Genomic DNA, 23,921 nt, shown 5'->3' on the forward strand with positions numbered 1-23,921 from the left:
AAAGTTAAGTTGTTAATTTGAGGTCTTGTTTCTTGATGTAGACATTTATTGTAATAAGCTTCTCTCTTACAATTGCTTTTACTGCATCCTACAGGTTTTATTATGTTGAGTTTCCATTGTCATTTCTTTCAAGATATGTTTTAATTTCTATTTTTGTTTTTTCTTCTACCCAGAAATGTGTTTCTTCTGTTCAGGAGTCTTATTTAATTTTCACATGTTTGGACTTTTCTAGTTTACTTTCTATTACTGGATTCTAGTCCTATACAGTTGTGCTCAGAAAATATGGTATGATTTCAATCTTATTAAATTTTCTAAGAGTGATTTTGTGTGTATATGCCACATCTTTATTCATTCGTCTGTTGATGGACCCTTAGGTTGCTTCTGTATCTTGGCTATTGTAAATACTGCTACTGTGAACATTGGGATGCATGTATCTTTTCAGTTTAGTATTTTTGTTTTTTCAGATATATACCCAGGAATGGAGTTGCTGGATCATATGGTTTTTGTTTGTTTGTTTTTGTTTTAAATCTCCATGCAACTTTCCACAGTGGCTACACCAATTTACACCCACTCTGGAGTAAGGTTCTTCCAATCCTGCTGTGGCTCCCTGGTGGCTCAGGTGGCTTCTTCAGGCTGCAGGGTGGGTCTGAGATGACCCTGCAGAGTACCACAAACTGAGCTTCCCCTGCCGGGCTGGGCCCAGGGCGCAGCACTGGGGAACGTTCCTGCGGTCTTGGAGCTGGGTCCGCCCCTGGCAGCAAGGCACAGACTGTGGGCCTCAGGGCTCCTGGAGGTCAGGCAGGTCAGCCAGCAGCATGGGGGCGTCCATCTGGATCTCACGCTGCAGGGACTCCACGTCTGCAGGGATCATGCCTTGGCCCTCAAGCCAGCCAGCAAGCAGGGAGGCCAAGAGCGGGAGAGTTGGCCTGGCCGTCCTGGGGCCCGTCAGCCACGCACATGCCAAAAAATTGGCTTAGGAATTCCTCCAGGTCAAAGCAGACACCCTAGCCAGCCTCACTGCCCGCTGGTGCACCCGAGAACACAGGGGCAGGGGGTCCTCCACCTGCGACTTGGACCGCTGCTGGGTCACTAGGTTGACGTCGGCTGACTCTGAGGCGGAGGGCTGAGGGGGCCCCCGGGATCTGGACAGGGTGGGCCAGAGGGGAAGCAAGGCAGAACATTCAGGGCGCCGGGGCCCGGCAGCCCGCGGTGGGGCCAGGAGGCCGGAGGTGGTGGCGGTCGGGGAAGGGGGGGCAGGTGCAGGCTTGGGGGGCCGAGGGTCGGTCAGACAGGCTGTGCTGGGGGGCCGGCGAGAGGGCTGGGAGGGGGGTCGCGGGTGCAGGGGCAGGGGGCCGGGCCATGTGAGTCCAGCGCTCCCGCAGACGTCGGTCATTGTGGCTGAGCACCAGCCCCGCCAGAAGGTCGGGCCCCACGCTTCTGGCGCTCCGGCTCCTGCCGCCGCCGCGGCTTCCCGCGCCGCTCCCGCTGGCGCTCCTGGGCCGTCACCGGCTTCCTAGGCTCAGAGGCTTCCAGAGGGGCCCTGGGGCCACCTCGGAGCCGGCTCCTCAAAGACTTGAGCAGAGCCGGCCTTGAGGGCTGCCTTGGTGTTGTCTGAGATGGCCCCCTCCCTCTTCGGATGGGTGGTTCACTGGCGGGAGGGGTAGGGGTTAGGGGGGTGGGGGGCTGCAGTGTAAGATCAATGGTATCAGGAAGGGGGCGTGGAGGTGGGGCTGGCGAAGGAGGGTGGAACTCCATGGCGCAGTCCTCACTGGGGCCCCGTGGACTGGGCATCTCGATGTGGAGGCAGTAGATTCACTGGCCAGTGTGTGAGGGGGTCCCTTTTCTCCACATCCTTATCAACATTCATTATTTGTGTTCTTTTTAATAACAGCCATTCTGACAGATGTGAGGTGATACCTCATTGTGGTTTTGATTTGCATTTCCCTGATGTTAGTGACGTTGATCATCTTTTCAAGTGCCTGTTGGCCATTTGCGTGTCTTCTTTGGGGAAAAAAAAAAAAGTCTATTCATATCTTGTGCTCATTTTTTAATTGTTTTTTAAATTTTGAGTTGTATGAGCTGCTTGTATATTTTGCATATTAACCCCTTATAGGTCATATCACTTGCAAATATTTTCTCCTATTCAGTATTGTCCTTTGGTTTTGTTGGTGGTCATCTTTTCTGTGCAGAAGCCTTTAATTAGATCTCATTTGCTTATTTTTGCCTTTATTTCCTCTGCTTTAAGAAGCAGATAAAAATAATTGCTATGATTTATGTTAAACAATAGTCTGCCTTTTCTGCCCGCTCCCCCCTTCCCGCAAGCGCCGCTCCAGCGGCACCACTCTCACTCGGATCTCCAGCTAAGAGAGCGCCACCGTTGTCTCCCTCCAGCCGCCATCATGATCACCTACCGGGGCCTCATCAGCCATAATGAGATATTCTCCGAAATCTACAAGATCCGGGAGGTTGCGGAGGGCTGTGTCTGGAGGTGGAGGGGAAGATGGTCAGTAGGACAGAGGTTAACATTGATGACTCGCTCATTGGTGGAAATGCCTCTGCTGAAGGCCCCGAGGGCGAAGGTACCGAAAGCACAGTAATCACTGATGTCGGTATTGTCATGAACCATCACTTGCAGGAAACCAGCTTCACAAAACAAGCCTACAAAAAGTACATCAAAGATTACATGAAGTCAATCAAAGGGAAACTTGAACAGTGACCAGAAAGAGTAAAACCTTTTATGACAGGGGCTGCAGAACAAATCAAGCACATCCTTGATAATTTCAGAAACTATCAGTTCTTTATTAGTGAAAACATGAATCCAGATAGCATGGTGGCTTTGCTGGACTACCGTGAGAATGGTGTGACCCCATATATGATTTTCTTTAAGGATGGTTTAGAAATGGAAAAATGTAAACAAATTTGGCTGTTACTTTGGGTCTATCACCTGTCGTCATAACTGGCTGGCCACTGCTTTCATCCACACAACATCAGGACTTAAAAGACAAATGGAACTGATGCCATCTTGAGCTTCATTTATTTTGATGTTGATTTATTTGGAATGGAGGCATTGTTTTTGAGAAAAAAAACGTGTAGGTTGTCTAAAAATAAAATGCATTTAAATTTAAAAAAATAAAAAAAGAATAGTCTGCCTATGATTTCCTCTAGTAGTTTTATGAATTCTCTTCTTACATTAGGTTTTTAATCTACTTTTTTTTTTGGATTTGGTGTTAAGAGAATATTATAATATCATTCTTTTACAGGTAGCGGTCCAGTTTCCCAGCACCACTTATTGCAGAGACTGTCTTTTTCCATTGTATATTCTTGTTTCCTTTGTCAAAGATTAGTTGACTGTGGGTGTGTGGGTTTATTTCTGGGCTCTCTATTCTGTTCTGTTGATCTGTGTGTCTGTTTTTGTGCCAGTTTTAAACTGTTTTGATTACTGTAGCTTTATAGCAAAATTTGAAGTCAGGGAGTGTGATTCCTCTAACTCTATTCTTTCTCAAGATTGTTTTGGCTATTCAGGATCCTTGCATTTCCATACAAATTTTAAAATTATTCTAATTCTCTGAAAATGGCATGGAATATTACTTAGCCATAAAAAGAATGAAATTTTGCCATTTGCAACAACATGGGTGGACTTGGAGGGTTTTATGGTAAGTGAAACCCAGACAGAGAAATACAAATGCTATACAATATTACTTATATGTGAAATCTGAAAATACAATAAATTGATGAAGACAATGAGAAAGAATCAGACTCACAGATATAGAGAACTAGCAGTTACCAGTGGGAACAGGGATGGGGGAAAGGACAGTATAAGGGTAGAGGATTAAGAGGTACAAACTATTATGTATAAAATAAGCTACAAGGATATATTGTATGATGCAGGAAATATAGGTAATATTTTATAATAACCACAGAGTATAGCCTTTACACATTTTAAATCACTATGTTGTACACCTGTAATTTATGTAATATTGTGCATCAACTATACTTCAACTGAAAAAATGAGGCTGAGTTGTAAAAGAAATAAGACTATAACATCAATCTGGAGAAAGTTTTGTTTTGTGTGTGTTTGACAAGAATGTTCATTCTACTTGTGTTGAAAGGAATGTTCTCTTTATATTTGTTAGGTCAGCTTGATCTAAAGTATAGTTCAAGTCCAGTATTTCCTTACTGCTTTTCTGTCTTGATGATTTATTCATTATTGAAAGTGAAGTATTGAAGTAAAAGAAATTATGGTCTGAAATGATCTCTCTTGGCCCTGAACAGTGCCACCTTGGGGAAGGGTTGATGTGGATCAAGTCAAAATTTTCCTCTATCTCCAATGCATCCACACTCATACATTTTTGTTCTGACAGTGTGCTGGGACTTCTCCATTCAAAGCCTGGACTTCCAGATAGGCTCTTTCATGTGTGAGTGATTATCTGAGACAGGGCTCTTCAGGGTCTCCTGGATCATGGCTGGGAGGAACTGGAGGTAGTTTATGGACCACTTCAGGGTCAACAGCCAAGATCAAGGTCTGCAAGCCTATTCATCAATGTGCAGGTGGGCAAGGCTCCTCCTGGGTCCCATGGCATATGGTGCTGGATCCCACAACTCCCTCAAGGCACTTTAGTGTGTAAATAGATGCTAAATTTTTGTTGTTTGGAAGGAGGCATGAACAACTATGTCTTATTCAGCCATATCTTTGTGATGTCACCTTTCTTCACTTCGTTTTATCCATTAGAGTTCAGTGTTGTTTTCCTCATATAGATCTTGTACATATTTTGTTAGAGTTACACCTGAATATTTCATTTTCAAGAATGCTGATGTAAATGACACTGTGCTTTAATTTCAAATCCCACTTATTCTTTGTTGATGTATAGGAAAGCAATTGGCTTATGTATGTTAACCTTGTTTCCTGAAACCTTGCTATAACAGCTTAATAGTTCCTGGAAGTTTTTGTTGATTCTTTTGGATTTCATTGATAGATAATCAAAGTCAATTCTGGGCAAAGACAGTTCTAGTTCTTCCTTCCCAACCTGAATAGCTTTTATTTTCTGACTTATTGCAACAATGACTTCCATTTTGGTGTTGAAAAGGAGTGGTAAGAGGGCATATTGTTCTTTGTTCCTGGTCATAGATGAGTTTCAAGTTTCTCATCATTTAGTAAGATGTTAGCTGGAGGTTTTGTGTATATATTATCAACGTGAGGAAGCTCCTGTCTATTGTCTATACTGTTTAAGGTAAAACAGCTCAAACATTCTATTCCTAGTAGCATTTCTGCTGCAAACACAAAGCAAAACAACAGAGAGGGAGGGAGAGCTGTGAGCTCATTATAGCTCATGGTGCTTGACTCCTTCTTTTAACCCACCATGAATCCCTAACACTTCAAATGTACTCTTTAAGGGATTTGCTATCTTGTTGCATAAATGTTCTGTCCTGTTCAAATTTATTTTTTTCTCAGTGTCTCATAGAAAGCTTTGCCACACTTGATGTCCAGTACCTTTCTGTTGTTCGGGATTTATTGCTGAGTGAAATAATAAAGTGTAGTAATAAAAATATATGGTATAGAATTGATGATTGAATCACTGATGGTTGCATTGTACTGTTTCCCAAGTACATTGGTTCTATATTTGAAGAAAAAAACCTGATTATGTATTGCAGCCCTTGGTAACTTTTTATTCCTGATGGCTTGTGCACAGTCAACTAAATTATCTCAATAATAATTGCAATAGCTCTAATGTAATATGGGACAGAGATTCAAATAATTCACTTATGTTCTTTAGAGCTTTTTTATTTACACTAGTAGGACATTTACAAAAGGGAAAAATCACTCTGTTTTTGTACAGATTCACATGTGGTCACTTCAAGGTTCTCCACAAGGCACTAGGAGATACTTCATCCTATCAATAGATTGTTGTTATCTCTTTAGCCAATAAGAATTTGACTCAGAGATACCTAATAAATAATAAAACATAAATGTTACCTATCCCTTGCAGCTGCAGAGGGCTATGGTGTTACTAGCTCAGTCTGTGAATCATGGAGATTTAAAAACTGAAGCTAGCTGGGCTTCTGTGAGCTGCACAGCTTGTTACTGAAGTGACTATTACAAATACAAAGTGAGTTCAGTTCTTACCTTCCTTCTGTTCAGATGACAAACATAGCAACATAAATGTATAAAAGACCTCCCTCCAAAATTTTGTTACATTGGAACCCCATTTGTGATTGATGAATTATAATGTACAATATTTAAATCATTTTGGATAGTATCATTTTTTAATATACACCTGTAGGAATTTCCAGGGTAAGGGCTGTAATGTAGATAAGAACGGTCAGGAAACTCACTTTCTTCTTCCCACAACCACAAAGCACCCAGATTGTTAGATGGAGAAAGGAAGGTTCATAGTCAATTACCTGAGGTTTATAAGGCTAACTCTGCCATGCTAATTATGTCCTAAACAGTATCAACAAACTGTTCCTGTTAATCAAAAAACAACATATGTGTGTGTGTGTATTTCCTTAAATTAAGGGAGCAGAATAAAGTAGTGTAATAAAAAAGTGTGATGTGGAAACAGAATTAGTTTTGTAGCTCTGCCATATGCTTATTGTATGATTTTGGGCAAATTCCTTAACTGATTTAAATGTCAATACCATAGTCTTTAAATTGGCTTCCACATAGTTCTTAACATACAGGGTTTTTGTGAGAATTAAATAAATGAATAATGTTAAGTTACTCAATATAGTGCTGGCCACATCAGCAGCATGCAGTGAATGTTAAGCAGAACTGTAACTGCAAAATCCCAGTATTAATGCCAAAATTGCTTAGTGATAAGTTTAAGAAATACAGAGTCTACCTTACATCTCAAAACTCTCCTGAAGAACAAAAAGGAAGATTTTAAGACATGAAGAGAGTGATTATATCCTTGCAAGGAAAGGCTTAATTGTACAGAGTTGTGAGTTACCCTCAAATTCATTTAAAAATCTATCAACATTTCTTTTTAGGTATTAGGAATTTATTTTAAATTTTGTCATAAAAACAAATGAGCTTTCCTCAATAAAATTATCCAAGGTAATCATTAGAAATTATTTTAATTCATTCTCTCTGCTTAAAAATACCATAGACTGTGCATCTTATAAACAGTAGAAAATGAGGTCTCACAGTTTTAAAGGCTGAGGAGTCTAAAACCAAAGGATGGCAGATCTGGTCTCTGGTGAGGAGCCACCTCCTAGACAGTTGTCTTTTGGCAGTGTCCTCACATGGTGGAAGCAGCAAGGAAGCATCAAGGAAGCATCTCAGGCCTCTTTTATAAAGGCACAAGCTGCATCCATGAGGACCCCACCCTGATGACCAAGTCACCTCCCTAAGAGACCTATGTCTTAAAACCGTCACCTCAAGAGTTACAATTTCAACATACAAGTCTTGGGGGGACATAGACATTGAGACCATAGCACAAATGTAATTAAAATGTGTTACTGCTGGGTTAAATAAGAACTTTGTGTCAGAGTACACAGGAAAAGGAAAAGGTGGCCCCAGGGATGGCAAGAAGTGTTAAGACTGGCTCCCTGACAGAGGGCCTAACACTGGTAATTCACATCTGTAACTTTCACATCCCCGTTATAAATACTCTGAATTCAGTGGATAAGAAACACCAGCAAGTCACAGTAGCATGAAACAAGCTCTAGGGCAGTGTTCACATCAGAGTGCCTCTGCTTCACACACATCTGTCTTAAGCCATAGCTTTTTTTTTTTAACCTATCATGTTGCCTTTTGCTACTTATCAAATCAGCAAAGTGTAAATCAACATACACATTTCCATTTTCCCTTCAACTTCTCTTTGGTTCTTTAGGTCTAAAAATGTGGGGAAGAGAGGGGTGGAGAGTTGAAAGAGTAATAAAGCTTCTATTCAACAAGCCAGGAGCTAATATTTAATATCATTCCAACTTGAGTGTCTTTTGTTTTAAAAAAAAATCATCATCATCATTATCATAAAAGACAACTATAAGTGAAAATTTGAAGAAAATTAGACTTTTGTAACTAAAAATCAGTATCATTAACATAATTAAACATAACTGAGTACTGATTTAACCCTCTCTCCAAGACTCTAAAGGACAATAATAAATTAGAAATACCACAAGGAGAGAACAAATAGGAAAAAACTACAGCAGAGTGCTAGAGACACAGGCCTCCCACGGGCCTGCTGTGGGCTGTCTGGCTGGAGTCTTGAAAAACCTTTAAAAAAGAAACTGCTTACTGCTCGATAGAGTAATTTGTGCTTTTTTTTAAGAATCTCAAGTCTCCTGAGTCATCACTTGCCAAATTGACATTTGTTTTTCACTGTCATTTTAATGTGTGTACCTGTTGGGGCTCCAAAATGTTTTTTATACATATATATATATACACACATACACACACATTTTTGGAAGACAAAAGTTATTGTTTCTCTTTATAGATTAAGAAAATCAAGACACAATAGTCAAAAATTGGAAGTAACACGTGTCTATCAATAGATAAATAAATTAAAATGTGGTCTATATATGTATATAAATACATATATAAATAATATACATATAAATAAACATATAAATATGTTTATACATTTTCTTTCCTTTTTTTCCTTTCTTTAAAGAGGAAGGACATTCTGACAAATGCTGCAACATGGATGAAGTTTGATAACATTATGCTAAGTGAAATAAGCCAGTCACAAAAGGACGGATGCTGTATGAGTCCACTTAAATGAGGCACCTGGAGAATTCAGACTTACAGAGACAGGAAGGGGAATGGTGGTGGCTAGGGACTAAGGGGAGGTGGAAATGAAAAGTTAGTGTTTAGTGGATACAAAATTTTAGTTGGAAACGTTGCAAAAGTTTTGAAGTTGTATGACGGTGATGGTTGCATTACAATGTGAATGTTCTTAATATACTTTAAATGGTTAAAATGGCAAATTTTATTTTGCATATATTATATAACACTTAAATTAAATCAGCAGATATGAATCTCGGTTCACAGACTCTGAAGTACAAGAAATTTAATTCTATTTCAAGCCCTAATTGATCCAAGGTGGCAAAAAATTTGCTTCAATCAATCACTTAATCCTACCAGCTCCTTTCCCTCCTTCTGTTCAAGTGTCCCAGGGGAGGAAGCTCACATAGAATCAAGCTTTTCAGGATGTGAGGACCTACCTTGTCTTCAACAGCTCTATCAGGTCAGTGCCTACTGAGATACCTCTCAATCCAGGACCATGCATATTCCAATTAAGAAGTCCCTTTTTTCACATATAAATCTGGCTTAAAAGAACCTCTGAGCACCTGGTGCAGCTGGGGTCTTGTTGCCCACCTAGGGAGGACTCAGGGTCCACAAGCAGGTCCTAAACCCTCCCAGCTCTCAAGTCCCTTAAACCTCTCTAGGCTCTTGCTTCCCCTCTTAAGCCCATGAAACTCTCATTATCTCTTCTCCATTTTTTGACCCTTTTCCAATACTGAAAAAAAAATCCTTTTACTTTTTAAAAATCTGAACAGTACTGGGGGATATTTAGTAAAGTTTTGTGGAAAGGTCCTTTTTTCTCCCTTTAATTTTCTCCAAACATTTGTGGTCTCTGGTCTCTAAATGTGAAGTATTTGGAACTTAAAAGTCAGAGCCTACCAGCCTTTTTCATGGTTCATAATGTTACAATCCCTCTCCAATGTAAGGAGCACAGAATAGCACATCTGAAGAGGAATGGAAATGTTTGACAGAGAGAGAATGGGAGAAATAACTAACATGTGTAATACTCAACTGAACAAAACACTTAAGTGTTACTGAGTCATATTTGCACTTTTAAATGCAAAGTAACCACTCCAAATGTTCAAAAATTCAGAGCTGCAGAAGTCTTCATGCTGTACCCAAAGGCCAGGTAGCGCTGTGTGCCTTGGGTGCCAGAAATCATTCTTTTCTTGCTCATTCTCTTTCCCTTTCTTCCCTCTGCACTTCTCTGCTTTCTTTGGCTTTCTCTCCTTGCAGGTACTGTGAAAAACAGTGGAAAAAAGTTATTAAAAAAGGTAGACATTCTAACAAAAACTGTAATAGGTTTCTTTGGAAAAATAATGCAAAGAATTTTTCTATAACAGATGTTCCTCATATAGCACATGTGGAACATATATGGGTGAAGTATTGAGCCAGAATTTTATATTTAAAACTTCCAAAAATTTTTTCAGGTAAAATAAATAGCCTAATTTTACAGAAAAGGAAACAATGCTTCTGAAATTAAACATGTTGGGCAATTTTATTTCAGCCATTCAGCTATTAAGTGACATCACATTCCACTGCAGACCATTATGTCCTCAAATCTCACACTTATGAGGGAATTCTGTGTTTCCATTCACTAACACTCACAGTTTCATAAATTTATACAACACTTCATGCCTCTGAAAACATTTTGAAAATTTCTTGAGGCCTACAGCTATCAAACCTACACTGCTGGTGGGAATGAAGCTTGGTGAAGCCATTACAGAAAACAGTATGGAGATTCCTCAAAAAACTAAAAATAGACTTACCCTATGATTCAGCAATCTCACTTCTGGGTATATATTCAGAAGGAACTCTAATTCAAAAAGATACCTGCACCCCAGTGTTCACAGCAGCACTATATATAATAGCCAAGACATGGAAATAACCTAAATTTCCATCAACAGATAACTGGGTAAAGAAGTTGTGGCATATTTATACAATGGAATAATACTAAGCCATAAAAAGTATAAAATAATGCCATTTGGAGCAACATGTATGGACTTAGAGATCATCATTCTAAGTGAAGTAATCCAGAAAAAGAAATTTTGAGAGTTTGAGATTTGCAAATGTTAACCACTATATATAAAAATAGATTTTAAAAAGTTTCTTTTGTATAGCGCATTGTTTTGTACACCAGAAATTAAGCAAACAAATAAACAAACATGTCTTTTAAATAAATAAAAAAATCTAATAGCCCGGACAAAGTCCCCTGATGGCCTCCAGAACGGGTAATTTTTCACAGGGAGGTAACTTGCTGCTTTTCTCACAGCCCTGCTGTCCATAGAATGGCTTCCAGGTCTCTATTATGGATTCAAGTGAGTTGGGTTTCATGGTCTATTCAAGGGTGCATGTATGTGTATGTGTGTGTGTGTGTGTGTACATGGTTTTCAGGGATCAGCTGGCAAACAGAAAAGATGTAGATTGACAATTAGCAGTCAAGATCAATAACTGAAACTGGATAATCTGGCATCAAACAAACCTCACTTACCATGTTTTGCTTTCACATCTCTGACATTCCTAATACTGATGCTGTTTTCAGCATTCTGTTGACTTCCCCTAGGCATTTTGCCCTAAATTAAAATATATGGGGAAAAAATGAGCCATTTTGTTACAAGTTGAATTGCTGACATTTTCTTCCTTTGACAAGTCCTGACTTATCTCCCAGCACTATCACATGTGTGCTAGTGTATTTTTCTGTGTATTGTCTCACTTTAAATGAGCTATAATCTTTTACATCATAGTATTGATTATGCTTTTAAAAAAGATTCTCTAATTCCATTATACTTCCTGATCAACTTATATCATTTTGCATGAGAATTTTTCTTTTTCTTACCACGCAAAATGTTTTTATTTTGCATTAGTCTATATATCATTTGCAGAATGTTGAATTATATCTCCAAGATTTATTTTGAAAAGTGTTAGTTTGCTTTTAAAAAAAGTCAGGCCATTTGACAATTTCAGTTTCTTTTCCTGATGTGTGTTTCTGCTTATTTACTGAGTACATACCAGAACTCATAGGCAGTGCGGAAGTTAAAATCATATTAATCATTAATTAAAATGAAATTTAAAATAATGAATATTATTGTAACAATGTATATTAAGTTGTCACCAAATGCTAGACAGCATGCAAAAGGGCTTTATGACTCCTTAAGTAATAATAATAAACATTCATTGAATGTTTATGCCCTGAGGAATTTCAATTTTGTTTATATAAAGAACATATATCATTCTCAGGATCACTCTATGATGCAGGTACTGCAATTATTCCCATATTCAGATAAGAACTTAAGGCAAAGAAGAAACTAAGTGACTTGATCACAGATAGTAAGTGGCAGAGACAGGATTCTAAGCTTCTTAATCACTGCAGTTTTTTGTAGGTATTGGTGTTTTTGTCATTGTATATTTTGCTTTACTATCTAGAAAGCACATAAAAGATCAAAGTCCTCCAAAGGAAAGCACTTAAATTCCCATTTGCCCACAAAGCTTACCTAGAAGTTTACTTAGGAAGTTTAATCCCTCTTTCACAGCATCTCCTTTACTAGTTATGACAGAATAAGTCTCGAGTATTTAGTGTGTTGCCTCCAACCTCACAGCTATTTAAAAATATCAGAGCCACCAGTTTTGGGATACATTGCTGTACTGAAGGACTCAAATAGGAGTAAGGGGCTCAGCTTGTACCCATTTTTCCCTAATTTTGCCTTCAAGTAATTACTCTGTAATAACACTTACTTTTACAAGTTTGTTCTGCCCTATATCTCAGGCACAATATTAGGTTCTACTATAATGATTATGATTTTGTCACCTGTCCTAGTGAACATTTTTATATTTTTTAATTGCCCTTGAAATAGTTCTTTCTGAAGTCTTTCAAACCCTATTAGACAATTACTTGATGATGGGAAATCTTCTTTTGTCTGTTTCACAATTACTCTTCAGTCTTTCTCAGAGTAGGAACTCAGTAAATGTTTGTTGAAATGAATTAAAAGAAATTGACCTGCAGTGATGGTAAATGGCTCACAATATACTATCATACATTCTTTAAAGTGTACTTAAGTCTAGAGGTTTGAGGATCTAGACAGATGAGAAATTTAGTTCTATATATATTTATTCAATGTTCTTACCATGTCTTTCTTTTTTCTTAAATGTACTCCCAATACATTTTGTTGAATTTACATATAATGAAATATGCATATCACAAGTGCAGAGTTCACTAAGCTCATTCAAAACTAACACATACAAATAAAATATGATAGTATTTCATCTGTGCACAGGAGGCATCTGAACAGATGTTGTAAAGAAAATTATTTTAATTAATACACTTCTGTTATGGGTTGAATTGTGCCCCCCAAAATTTATGTGTTGAAGTTCTTACTCCCAGTACCTCAGAATGTGATCATACTTGGAAATAGGGTCATTGTAGAAATAATTAGTTAAGAATACAGAAATAAAACCAAGTTAAGATTGGAGTTACACTGTCACAGCCAAGGAGAGAGACTTGAACACATTCTTCTCTAGTTCCTCCAGGTAGAAAATGGCCCTGCTGACACCTTGATCTCAGTATTTTAGACTCCAGGACTGAGACAAGAGGATAGAAATTATTTCAAGCATCTTTTCTGACGATAATGTCATGAAACTAGAAATCAACCACAGAAAAGCAAAGGAGGACTAAAACAACATTATGGAGATCGAACAACATGCTACTAAGAAAACAATGGGTCAATGATGAAATCAAAGAAGCAATCAAAAAATACTTTGAAACAAACAACAATAAAAACACAATAACACAAAAGCTATGGGATGCAGCAAAAGCAGTCCTGGGAGGGAAGTTCATAATGATACAGGCTTTCCTCAAAAAACAAGAATAATCTCAAGTAAACAGCCTATCTTGCCACCTAAAAGGATAAGAAAAAGAAAAGCAAACAAAACCTAAATTCATCAGAAGGAAGGAAATAATAAAGATCAGAGAAGAAATAAAATAGAGATTTAAAAAATAGAAAAAATCAATTAAACCAAGAGCTGTTGTTTTGAAAGAGTAAAAAAAAAAATTGACACACCTCTGACCAGGCTCACCAAGAAACAAAGAGAAAGAACACAGATAAAATAAGAAAGGAAAATGGAGAAATTACAACTAATATCACAGAAACACACACAAAAAAAGTAAGAGAATACTATGGACAATCATATGGAAACAAATTGGACAACGTAGATGAAATGGACAAGTTTCTGGAAACATGCAGTCTATGAAGACTAAATTAAGAAGAAATTGACCACTTGAACAGACCAATCATTACAAATGAAGTAGAATCAGCAATTTAAAAAAAAACTTCCCTACAAACAAAAGCCCAAGACTGAATGGCTTCACCGGGGAATTATACCAAACATAAAAAGAAGAGCTCATATCAGTCCTTCTCAAACTATTCCAAAAGACTGAAAAGGAGGGAGTGCTCTCAAACTCATTCTATGAAGCCACCATCCCCCTGATATCAAAACCAAAGACACAACAAAGAAGTAAAATTACAGGGCAATATCATTGATGAATATAGATGCAAATGTCCTCAACAAAACATTAGCAAACAGAATCCAACAGCACATGAAAACGATCATAAACCATGGTCAAGCTGGTTCATCCCAGGGTTACAAGGGTGGTTCATCATAAGCAAATCAATAAATATAATACACCATATCAACAAGAGAAAAGACAAGAACCACATGTTCATCTCAATGGATGCAGAAAAATCATCTGATAAAATTCAACACCCATTTATTATAAAAACTCTTACTAAGGTGGGTAGAGAGGGAACATATCTCAACATAATAAAAGTTACTGATGACAAACCCACAGCCAGCATAGCACTCAATGGTGAAAAACTGAAAGCCTTCCCACTAAAACCTGGGACAAGATAAGGATGCTCACTCTCACCACTTTTATTCAGCGCAGTCTTGGTAGTCCTAGCCACAGCAATCAGGCAAGAAAAAGACATGAAAAGGAATCCAGATTGGAGAGAAGATGTAAAATTGTCACTTTATGCAGTTGGCATGATAATATATATACAAAACCCTAAAAGCTCTACACAAAAACTACTAGAGATGGTAAAAGTATGGCAAGATAGTAGGATACAAGATTAGATAACATACAGAAATCAGTGCATTTCTTTACACTAATAATGAATTAGCAGGAAAAGAAAGTATAGAAGCAATTCATTCTAAAATTGAATCCAAAATAATAAAATACTTAGGAATAAATCTGAACAAGGAGATGAAACACTTATATATGGAGACTTACACAAAATATTGATTAAGGAAATTGAAGATGACTTAACAAAATGGAAGACAACCCATGCACTTGGATTGGAATAATCAATATTAAAATGGCCACACTGCCCAAGGCAATCTACCAATTTAATATGATCCATATCAAACTACCCAGGGCATTTTTCACAGAATTACAACAAATAATACTAAAATTTATGTTGAATCACAAAAGATCCAGACCTGCCAAAGCAATACTGAAGAAAAAGAATGAAGCTGGAGGAATAACTCTCCCAAATTCAGACAATACTACAGAGCTACAGTAGTCAAAACAGTGTGGTATTGGCATAAAGACAAATATATGGATCAATGAAGCAGAATAGAGAACACAGAAATAAACCCACAGACCCACAGTCTATGACAAAGGAGGCAAGAGCATAAAATGGAGAAAAGACAGTCTCTTCAGCAAGTGATGTTGGGAAAACTGGACAGCAGCATGTAAATCAATGAAGTTAGAGCACTCCCTCACCCCATACACAAAAATAAGCTCACAGTGGCTTAAAGCCTTAAATATAAGACAAGACATGATAAACCTCCTAGAAGAAAACATAAGCAGAACATTCTCTGACATAAATCTTAGCAATGTTTTCCCTATGGCAGTCTACCCAGGCAATAGAAATAAAATAAAAAATTAACAAATGGGACCTAATTAAACTTATAAGTTTTTTCACAGCAAAGGAAACCACAAGAAAAACAAAATGACAACCTACAAAATGGGACAAAATATTTGTAAAAGATGAGACTGACAAGGGCTTAATTTCCAGAATATATAAATGGCTCATACAACTTAATAACAACAACAACAATAAATAAATAAACAATCCAATCCAAAAATGGGCAGAAGACCTAAACAAGCAATTCTCCAATGAAGACATACAAATGGCCAATAGGCACATGAAAAAATGCTCAATATCACTAATTATCAGAGAAATGCAAATCAAAACTACAATGATATACCTCACACTAGTCAAAATGACCATGATTCAAAAGTTCATAAAAGAGAAATGCTGGAGAGGGTGTGAAGAAAAAAAAAAAACCCTCCTACATTGTTGGTAGGAATGTAGTTTGGTGCAGCCATTATGGAAAACAGTATGGAGATCCCCCAAAAGACTAAGAATTACCATATGACGCAGCAATCCCAGTGTTGGGCATATGTCCAGAGGGAACTTTAATTTGAAAAGATACATTCACCCCAGTGTTCACAGCAGCATTATATACAATAGCCAAGACATGGCTGCAATCTAAATGACCACTGAAAAGTTACTGGATAAAGAAGTTGTGGTATATTTATACAATGGAATACTACTCAATGATAAAACAGTATAAAATAATGCCATTTGCAGCAACATAGATGGACCTGAAGATTATCATTCTAAGTGAAGTAAGACAGGAAAAGAAAGAAAATACCATATGATATCACTCATATGTGGAATCTAAAAAAAAAAAAAAAAGGACACTGGTGTACTCATCTACAAAACAGAAACATACTCACAGACATAGTAAACCATCCTATGGTTACCAGAGAAAGAGAGTAGGAAGGGACAAATTTGGGAGCTTGAGATTTACAAATATTAGCCACTAAATATAAAAATAGATTAACAAAAAAAGTTTTTTCTATATAGCACAGAAAACTATATTCAATATCTTGTAATAACATTTAATGAAAATGAATATGTGTATGCACACGCATGGCTGGGACATTACACTGTACAGAAGAAATTGACCCACTCATTGTAACTGACTGTAATTAAATTTTTAAAAATTTAAGAAATAGGACAAAAAATCAGTGAGCTAGAAGAAAAACTGAGACACCTCTGGGACAATATAAAGCACACAACATTCACATTGCAGGGATCCCCGAAGGAGAAGAGACAGAGAAAAGGCCCAGGAAAATATCTGAAGAGATGATAGCTGAATATTTCCCTAATGTGGGTAAGGAAACAGTCACCCATCCCGGAAGTGCAGCGAGTGCCACCCAGGATTACCCCAAAGAGGAGCCCACCAAGACATATTATCCTTAAAATTTCAAAAATTAAAGATAAAGAGAGAATATCAAAAGTGTCAAGGGAAAAGCAACAAATAACATACAAGGGAACTCCATAAGGTTATCAGCTGCTTTTTCAACAGAAACCCTGCAGGCCAGAAGGGAGTGGCATGATATATTTAAAGTGATGAAAGAAAAACCTACAGCTAAGAACATTATATCCAGCAAGGCTCTTGTTCAGATTTTTTGGAGAAATCAAAAGCTTTGCAGACAAGCAAAAGATCAACGAATTTAGCACCACCAAACCAGCTTTACAACAAATGCTAAAGGAACTTCTCTAAGCCGAGAAGGAAAGGCCACAACTAGAAACAAACAAACAAACAAGCTCACTGGTAAAGACAAATTTCAAATACATTCTCAAACCTGTCACATCTTGCCTCCCAGAGGTATTCATTCAGCAATACCGCATGTCTTCTTGGCCAAGTGCTGGGCTGGAGGCCTGTTAATACACTGGAAACCAAGGCATAGACTCTGTTCCCAGGTGGCTGAGCCTCAGTTATAATAAAATACAGAGAAAGCTGTTGTAGGCAGAGTACCAGATAATTAAAATTATGACCTATCCCCTTCTCACAATTCTTAAAATCATTATTCATTTTTCTTACCCTGATAGTCCTTCAGGATACACAGGATCTTAGCAAAGTTCCCCAGGGCAAAGCAGACTTAGTGCTGGGCAAGGGAGACATTGTGGACCCCACCCTGGCTGTGCTGAATAGGAGAATTTCCCTTTGACTCCCACTGAGACCTACTGCCCACATTCCACTGTCTCCTAGGTATTCAGGGATAACCCCACTGTCTTGTGAGCACGTCAATTGCTACCCAAAGATCTACATTGCACATACAGAAGGCAACGTGTTTTAAAATTTTTCTGCTACTTTACATTGATTGTCAAAGTATTTTACTTAAATTCAGATGTTTACAGATGGTTGAGGGAAGAGAGGAAGAAAGACAAGTGGACATAGATGGGGTTGGACACAGAATTTCACATGTCTAGGTGTCACAAGAGACAACTTCCACTCAGTGGCTCACCTTATATTTGTGACTTAGTAGACTTACTTTAGCTTCCACATGAGGTTGAAGAAGAAAAACATATGTCTCTCTCTCTATATATATAGACATATGCTTTTATAAATATATATAGGTATATATACATTTATACATCATATATATATACCCTAAAGAAATTCTTAGTTTATGAAACATGTTCTGATGAAGGTTAAATTAGAAAAGACCACTTTTGCAGAGTGGAGTGTTTCTCATAAGCAGTTACACAGCGCCCTCTGGTGGCCTTGTGAGAAATGGCATGAGTGCTGCTTGGCTCCATGGATTTGTCAGACAACATTCACACTGAGACAGTATCAGTCTTGCTGTTAGAAGAAACCAAATTCTGTAAGTCAAAGTTTTGGTGGTCCCTTGTAGTGGAAGTCCTTGTCTGGACCATGACATAACAGGGCACTTCCTAAGTACAATGTCTCAGGGAGTGTTGGTGGAGTACCTGAGTCAGGCCCTGGGTCCAGAGCAGAGAACAGAGAGGAGGTCACTGCCTCACAGGACCGGAAGGGAGAGGCTGGGAACATGCTGGGGTCACTTGTCCACAACCCAGCTCTGTGTGTCTGATACATAGAAAGTAGTCTATCCAACAAAGGACATTTATGACATTTTGATGTTTATATTAACACTAAAACATAAATAAAAAGTAGAAATCTATCACACAACATATTTATCTAATTTCACCTAAGTTTCTGTAGAACTTGAAAAAATGAGACCACCCTATATTACCACTTTTTCAGATAAGTTATTATCACATCCATTTAAAACTTTAGAAAACATGAATTTAATTGTTGCATAATATTCCTATAATCCTTTTAATTAAAGGACCTGTTTCTATTGTTCCTGCTCCCAGCTTCCTCCACAACTATGTATTGTTCTTCTTTGAAATTGGAGCCAAATTCTACCCTACACAGGCAGGTTCTAAATCTAGGATCACTCCCTGAACTTCCTGATCATGGTCTCTATCCTTTTCTCCTAGGATGGCAAGCACTTCACACCATGTCTTCTGTCCTTCTGTGGATTCAGAGGTTTGCTCAGATCAGAATTCTCCTCAATCAGTTCCCAACCTGCTCTCTGCACGGTGCTTGACCTGTACTAAATTCTCAGTCAAGACCTGGAAACAGTAAATCTAAGTGAGTTTGCATTATTGCTGATGTCACCCTAAACCTAGATTTAAATCCTGGAAAATAATCAGTGTTATCTTGAAGCAAAAGGACTGGTTCATTATTTGCAAGGTTTGTAAACCAGGTACACATCACCTTGGCCTCTAACTCAAAGTGTGTTCCTGGGTGGTTGAGGAGTTGAAGGATTTTTAAAAGCAAACCCCACAGAATATATTGGTGGGAGACTTGCAAGGGGATTGGAAGGCCTTTGCAGACTGACTACAGGTTCTTGTAGATGGACCCCAAGTTTTCCATGATTGACTGACATCTACTTAAAGGCTTTACCAAGTGGGACCCTTAGAGTTTTGTTTTGTGGCTTTCTAAGAACTCTGGAGTATTTTACTAAACCCCAGGTCTGTCACGAGCTACACAGTGTCTCATGTTTCCCACACTTCCAACTGGCCAAGGGATGTTTGGGATTCTGCACTGAAGGCATTTTCTGGAGGCGAATTTGGCTTTGCATTCAGACTTTGATGTGATGATTTTTGGCCAAGTCCTACAAATTGACACAAAGCCTGTGCTCCTACTCCTAACCATGAAGTTGGAGCTTCAGCCCAGGCAGCTCTTCCTTCTGGTCTTCTGATCTCTGTTTCATCTGCTCCCAGTTAAATCAGGGGCTTCTGTCTTTCCTCTTCTAGGGAGAACTTGGAACTTCTTCCCTCTGAGGACCCATGTTCTCTGCATCAGGGGCTCCATATCTGTGCAGAGAAGAGAGAGGCTGCTGATCATGAACACACTCAGTTACCTCAGACATTGGGATCACTCTGTCCTTACTTTGATTAGACATGATGGCCACTCCTTTTTCCCCATTTGTGGCTTTGGGCCAAAGGTAGAGCTCCTTCCCCTGCAGAAGCTGAAAGGCAAAGATGCCACTCCTGGAAGCCGGAGCAGGGGTGGTACAGAGGGTCCCTGCGGGGGCAGCCTGAGGGGTGGCAGGGCCTATGAGTAGCTCCCAGGGGCCCTGGCATGAGGCTCTAAACTTCCTGCCAATTCTCATGCACCTGATATATTTTCTTAAGGCTCTTTCTACTCATATGAGCTCACCTGGGTGCCACTAATGTTTTGAAATTCCCTCTGGTGGATTACACCTAGGACACTGCTTTTAAGTCGGTGGCCTCCCTTATTTTTAATTAAAAAAAATTTTATTTGATGCAAAAAACAATGATAATCACTATTCTTATATATTATACAGACTGACACAGCAGGCCACAAGTAATAAATTATCTGTGATAAGAATAATCAGGACGTGTATATTCATAGACACATAAGGAACACTGGGAGTCCCAGCACTGCAGGTGAGGGGAGTCGGGACAGTCTGGCTAATACTGACAGCAGTGCCCTTTGCTCCGGCTCTGGAGCTGTCTCAGACAGGAGAGGTGTAGCTGGCTCTCGGTCTCCAGATGTTTCCACAGTGGGTTCCGGAGCTGGTGCTGTACTTCCAAGAAGGGAAACTGTCATCAGTCTGACTGCTTTTCCACATGTGTCCCAAAGACAGGAAAGTCCTCACTGACAGTCAGAGATGTCTCAGTCCCAAATCCCAAACCCAGGGGGTGTTCTCAGACTGCAGTCCAGGGGAACAGTGATCTAAGCCTCCTATTGCTCCTGGCCCTGTCCCAGCCTTGGGAGGCTCTGCTCTATCTGGTCCAGGGCTTTCCCCTTCCCACTCACCCCATCACACAACCTGCATCCTCTTCACAATCACCTGCTGCCTCTAGGCTCCAGGTGCTCCAGCTGTACCAGGAGAAGCTGGGCCTGGTGCCCCAGGTCTGGGCTAAGCATGCTGAGCTCTATGTAAGCCAGTAGCATCTTCAGGAAGGGGAGTCCTGGGGGCTGGTGGAAATCCTCTGGGCACTGGTGCAGCCAGGTGCCCAGGATGGAGGATTTGGCCGGTGGGTAGCCATGGGGGCAGCAAAGTCAGAGGCCTGGCCTTGCCTTCCACACTGCACTCCCAGGGATATGAGCATTTTTGCCATTGGCTCCTCCTATCCAGAGGCCGGTTCTACTCAATGTCCCGTCTAACATGGCAGTCTTGCCAGAGGCAGGTCTGAGCATAGAGGAGAGGTTTCTACAAGACTTTGGTAGTGACAGCCCTTTATCAGTGGTGTGACAACCTCCCCACATCTTCAGGGATGCCTGACACACTGATCTGTCCCTCTCTGTGCCCCTCCCCATTGGATGTCTCTTCCATGAGGACAGGCAGGCTGTCTCCTCTGGGCACTACTCTCTTGGGAAGACAGGAGCTGCTCTATGAGCACCTGACCCAGGAGGGAAAAAGCAGGCTGTGTCTCCCACTGAGAGTTCCCATGGGCCTCCTCACAACTCAGATTTCAGCTTGTGCACCTACCTGCTGTCTAACCCTTCAGGGCCCCTGCCTGGGTCTCCTCCTGCCCCTGCCACTCACCTCCCATACGGCAGGCTGAGCCATCCCCTCAGACTCACTGGGTCCCCTGAGCACCAGCTGAGTCCCCACCATTGAGGCTCCACCAGGCAGAGAGCAGGCTGCTCTCCACCTCTTGTGTGCTGGGTCCCAGGGAGGGGATGGAGGCAGGGCTGAGACAGAGAGGGAATGGCTGTGCATTCTCTGAGGGGCTGACTCTGTCCTCTGACATCCTGAATGCTCCTCACAGCACCAAAGCCTTGTCCATGGCCCTCTGGTCCTCCTTTCTTCTTTGCCAGGCTAAGCCCTAAGATTTCTGCTCTCAAGCCAGAATCATAAGTTGTATGGGGCCATGGTTTTGCCTGCTCCTTCCCATTGACTAAGCCCCAGCTCCATGCTGTTTTTGGAGCAGGAAACTCACTGTTCCAGCTGTTCCAGTGTCCACTGTACTCATCACAGTAAGGGAGGGCACAGCCCTACCTAGAGGAGAGCAGGAAGCCACCTCATGGACTGTACTAAGAACACTACCTGGATGTGATGTCTAGTGTGACAGTGTGACTCCCGGCAGAATGGAAGCCCTGAATGCAGACCCGGTGTCTTCTTGATGCATTAAACGATGGTTTTTCCTAGAAAATCACCTGTCCTTAGTGGCCCTTCCTATATATTTGAAAAATGAGCTCAACCAACCCCATCACACAGGTCTGAGTGGATCTGGGGCCACACTGCTCCCCCCCCAAGGATCCCTGCTCTCACTCTCCTAGGACAGGGACACCTAATCAAATCACAAATCCTTTTTCAACTGTAAAGATGGATTTTCTTCTCAGGTGAGCATGAATCCAGCCACTCTATGCTGAATAAACCCATATCCTACCATAAGGAGCATAGCAATCTTGTAGGACTTGTCCCTTTTCTCTCAAGATGAAGATATCTGCCTTGTGGAAAGTAGTCCCAATTATTGCAAGGCAAATGTCCTTTTAAGTCCATGAAGAAACCCATCCCTTCCCAGATTCCTACTTCACACCAGACTAACTGCTTTTCTCTCCATAGGTAGGTTCCTTTCTCTGGCAAAGTGTGGCTTAGCGACTGTCCAGTGATTATACAGGGATTCTCTTCCAAGCAGGTTTGAAAAATTTCTGGGGTTTGCACCGTTCGCTATGAGACTAAGCCTGGTGTTCTGGCAAGATAATTCCTACTTATTGCAAGTCAAAATTATTCCTAACTCTGGTGAAGTAACCCATCCATCTTTACACTGTGTTTTATGTTACCCTTGAGTTACTCTTTTTCTCAACATATGCGAATTCCCTCCTAAGAAGCATAGAAACCCAGGCACTCTAGAGCAATTTTTTTAATCTTATAATTAGTATGGCAAATATCATGAGATAATCCCTCTTATGGAGTTAAAAATCTCATTGCTCTTGGGAGAGTAATCCCCATTATTGGAAGCCAAATCAGGTCTTAACAGGGGTGAAGAAATTATCGATTATCATCATGAGATTATTTCCATTTGCAGTCCTGATTATAATCCCTTTTTACTGTAAATATGGGTTCCCTCATCACTTGAGAAGTAGCCAGGCACTCTCAGGTGATCACCCATAACCTTCTCCATGTGGTGCCAAATCCTATGAGTTTTTCCCTTTTGTCATGAGATTTAGCCCACTACTCTGGGGAAAGGAATTCTCATTATTGCAAATCGAATCTATTCCCCCTTGAAGGGAAAAGATCACCCCATAGCCAGATTCAGTCCTTCATCACTCCTGAGTCTAAATCCATGTCTCTGTAAGGATGGGTTTTTTTTTTCTCAAGTGAGCATGAATCTAGCCACTCCCTGCTGAATATACCCATATCCTCCCATAAGGGACTCAGCAATCTCTCCAGTCTCTCAGGGGCGTAATCCCTGTTATTAGAATCCGACTGTGTTCGTAACACAGATGAAGGAATCATCATGGCTAATTATCCCCTTTTGCAGTCTTGAGAACAGATCACTTTTACTGTAAACATGGGCTCCCTTCTCAGGCTAGCTGTCGCCCAGGCACTCTCAGGTGGTCAATAATAATCCTCTCCCAGTGAAGAAAAATCTAGTGAGGTTTGCCATTTTCTCACGGGATTTAGCCTGTTCTTCTGGGGAAAGTAGTTCACCTTACTGAAAATCAAAACTAATCATTCCCAAAAGGAAGAAATCACTCCACCAACAGATTCTGCCTTTCATCACTCCTGAGACTAACTCCTTTAGTCTGT

The 23,921-nt window shown here is 40.0% G+C and overlaps 1 protein-coding gene and 1 pseudogene across 1 annotated transcript in view; one reads left to right on the forward strand and one right to left on the reverse strand.

The window, feature by feature from the left end:
* The first annotated feature begins 2,399 nt into the window (after positions 1-2,399).
* Positions 2,400-3,124, forward strand: LOC102528104 (translationally-controlled tumor protein pseudogene; annotated as a pseudogene).
* Positions 3,125-8,912: 5,788 nt separating this feature from the next.
* Positions 8,913-23,921, reverse strand: part of LOC102528368 (uncharacterized) — a gene marked incomplete at its 5' end in the record, with an annotated part of 51,736 nt that continues 36,727 nt past the window's right edge. Inside the window, one exon of the mRNA XM_006206204.3 lies at positions 8,913-9,985. Coding sequence (XP_006206266.2) covers positions 9,828-9,985 — 158 coding nt within the window. The remainder of the gene's footprint in view (positions 9,986-23,921) is intronic.

This window comes from Vicugna pacos, chromosome 19, assembly GCF_048564905.1.
Source record: "Vicugna pacos chromosome 19, VicPac4, whole genome shotgun sequence".
Taxonomy (NCBI): Eukaryota; Metazoa; Chordata; class Mammalia; order Artiodactyla; family Camelidae; genus Vicugna; species Vicugna pacos.